A 2,949-nucleotide genomic window follows, 5' to 3' on the forward strand; every position below is an offset into this window, starting at 1 on the left:
CCCCCCCACCACCCCCCCCCCCTCCTGCCTGTGGCACGTGGGATTTGGGCACAGAGGAAATAAGGGGCACAGTCAGCCCTCAGGCCGCCATCCCATTACGGGACCAAATCCTATCAAAGGAGGTTGAAGCCCTTTTCTTTGGGACAGAATCCAGGGGCCAGGAGAAAAGGTGAGAAAGAGGTGAGCCCTCTGGTCTATCTGTGGGGTGTGTGTGTGTTTTAAGAGGGCTATCCTCCGCCACTGGTCCCAGCAGCTCCTGGTGATGGGTCACCACCCATGGGCACCAGCTCCCCAGGGGCAGGCAGCAGTGGGGCACGGCTGTGATACTGAGGACACACACTTACTTCATCTGGTAGATAGAAATGAGCCAGGAGCAGAAACCCTGGAAGGGAAAACAGTCAGGATGAGCTGGGGGTGACCACCTTCACCTCCCCAGCAAGGATTTGGGACATAACACACACTGGGGACACATGCTGGGAGGGCTAGGTGAATGGAGTTAGTGCCCAAGGCAGCCTGGAGATGTTCAGCCTGGTGGCTTGTCTGCAGTGGTGACAACGGTAGCTGCCTGCGGAGGAGCAGAAAACTCGAGGCATCCCTGTAACACAGGCTCCTGGCTTCCAGCTACTCTCTCCTCTGCCCCTTCCCTGACATTCCCTAACAAGCAATGTGCTTTTTTGGCCCCTACCAAGCGCTTAGCTGACACTGCTGTAGAATGATATATGAAAACATAAGAGCTTGTGTAACAGCTCATTCCCAGTCACTGCCTGTGCAATATTAGGGGTTTTCTCCCCTATGAATTATTTTATGTTTTAATGACACCAGAGTTCATGCAAGTTCAAGATCCCTCTGCAGCCCTCACAGTCACGGTTGTACTGAATAACACTCAGCCATCTGGCTCCTCCTCTTCACCCCTTTCCTGAGGGTTTATGCTGATCTTAGACAGCAGGGACCAAAGGCTGGCCCCCTGGATTCCCTTACCTTGCCCCATGAGAGCTGACAGCCTCTTCCTCCTCTGCATCCCATGGCTTTCCCTGTACCAGGACCTTCCTTCCTACCCCACAGCTCAGCTTCATCTCATCGACCGCAGTTGGAGGCTTTGGAGATGCAGGCATCCCCATGCCCCACACAGCTCCATGGGGGCCAGACACCCCCTTAGCACAGCCAGGCTCACTCTCCTCTTGCACCCTGCTCCAGAGCTCTGCTCTGGAGAACCACGTCTAGGAGGTCGTCTGTGCAGACCCCAAGTTCCCTGGGCTGGAATTTCTTGGGTTTTACAGAAACCATCCTGAAGAAACAGCATTTATCAGCTAATCCCAACTCTCTAGGACTCCCACATGTGGGAGAGAGGTTACACACTGCAGTCAATATTCATCTCAGGGCAAGTGAGAAGTTCTGTGCCTGCTCCTGGGAATTTGTGATGGTAACAGGAATTTGTCAGGCTGCTTTTACTACAACCCCATCCTCCAAACCCACTGCTGGAGGGATGCTTCGGTGCCTCCCCACCGAGAAGGGCTCCCGGGAAGGAATTTAGTCAAGCTCCTCCTCAGTGGATATAGGCACCAAAACTTTATTTAGCTCTTCTGCTACATTCTCACCTTCTCCAGCAAGCTTTTTCTATCTTCAACATCTATCACCCTTACAAACCCTGTGGCAGGTTTCCTGTTCCTGATGTGTGAAGAAAAATCCAGTACTTGTTTTTATGCTGTCTATAAATTTCTCCTGAAAACGGCTCCTCCCTCCCTGCTTAGTGTATTTTACATCTAACCTGGCAGAGTTTAGCTTTCCCTCACTTGGGAACAGTTTGACTTTTAAAAGGATGTCTTCTTACTTTTAATAATCTCCCTTAATCTGCTCTTTAGCCATGCTGGCTTTCCCTGTGGTATTTCTCACTTATTTTTTGATGAGCAATATACATTTGCTCAGAGTACCTGGTACCAAGCCTTTAAACAGGCCTCTTGTCACAAGGATTTTGCTTCTTTACCTTTTCTGCCTAGGTTTGTTTGGGTTTTTTTTTGATAAGTCATATAATTTTTTCACTGTCACACCAGTGACTGATTTTTGAGCTTTTGCTTCCAAAAAAGAGAAAGAAACAGATATCAAAATGTGTCTCCAACAAAGCCTGGTTTGTGCCCAGTGTGGTAGAGAGAAACAAAAGATGCCTTTAAAGCCCCCGCAGCCCACCACACTGGCAGAGGTGGAGGTGTGACGCAGGAGACTCTGCCCTGCTGGAACCAGAAAGGTCCCCTGTGGGCACACAGCGAGGGTCCAGCCGTGCATCCGACTAGGTCCCCACAACCGACAGGGATGGCCACGCAGCCAGGAAATGCTTGCCTTGGCAGGAGCATCCCCTCTGAGCTGACGTTCAAGGTGGATGCCCCACAGCCAGCCAGAACAAAGAAACCCTCCAGTTTTCCCAGGAATATCCTGCTGCTAAAGGTTTTTAAGCAGGAAACCCTGTGCTGGAGGGTTTAATTTCTCCCACTTAGCTTCTGACATAGGTTTCTGGTGAAGAGCAGGGTGGGCTGGGCCAGGACAATCCCAGCCTGGGCTCCTGCTGCCACAGACACCAGCACTCACCACGTCCTTGTTGTCGGCATCCAAGGGGCTGCTCTCCGACGGGGACTTCTCCTTCTCGCTCTGCTCTCCGTAGAAAAGTGATGTCAAACTTCACAGGGAGAGGAGGAGCAGAGGGGTGAGGCAGGGGAGAAGCAGCAGATGGGAAAGGATGAGTACCCTCAGAGAAGCTTCTAGGACAGCAACCCTGGAAATGGTCTCCTTGCCCCTTCTCCCCACATCCTGCACTGGGGCTGGACCAGTGACTACTGGTAGGCTCAGTGCAGGGGCTGCATCTTGCTGCCCCCACACTGACAGATCCCCGCAGCTTCTCTGTGGCCCTGGCCTACAGTGGAGTGGCTCATGGAGAATTGGCCTTAGCTCCAGGACAAGGGA

At 52.1% G+C, this 2,949-nt stretch overlaps 1 protein-coding gene across 1 annotated transcript in view; it reads right to left on the reverse strand.

The window, feature by feature from the left end:
- TMEM63C (transmembrane protein 63C) overlaps positions 1 to 2,949 on the reverse strand; it is an 11,456-nt gene that overhangs the window by 7,057 nt on the left and 1,450 nt on the right. The window contains exons 3-4 of the mRNA XM_010148035.1: positions 2,578 to 2,665; positions 345 to 382 (exon numbers count right to left, since the gene is read on the reverse strand). Coding sequence (XP_010146337.1) covers positions 345 to 382; positions 2,578 to 2,665 — 126 coding nt within the window. The remainder of the gene's footprint in view (positions 1 to 344; positions 383 to 2,577; positions 2,666 to 2,949) is intronic.

The sequence above is a fragment of the Eurypyga helias genome, unplaced genomic scaffold, assembly GCF_000690775.1.
Source record: "Eurypyga helias isolate BGI_N326 unplaced genomic scaffold, ASM69077v1 scaffold7163, whole genome shotgun sequence".
Taxonomy (NCBI): domain Eukaryota; kingdom Metazoa; phylum Chordata; class Aves; order Eurypygiformes; family Eurypygidae; genus Eurypyga; species Eurypyga helias.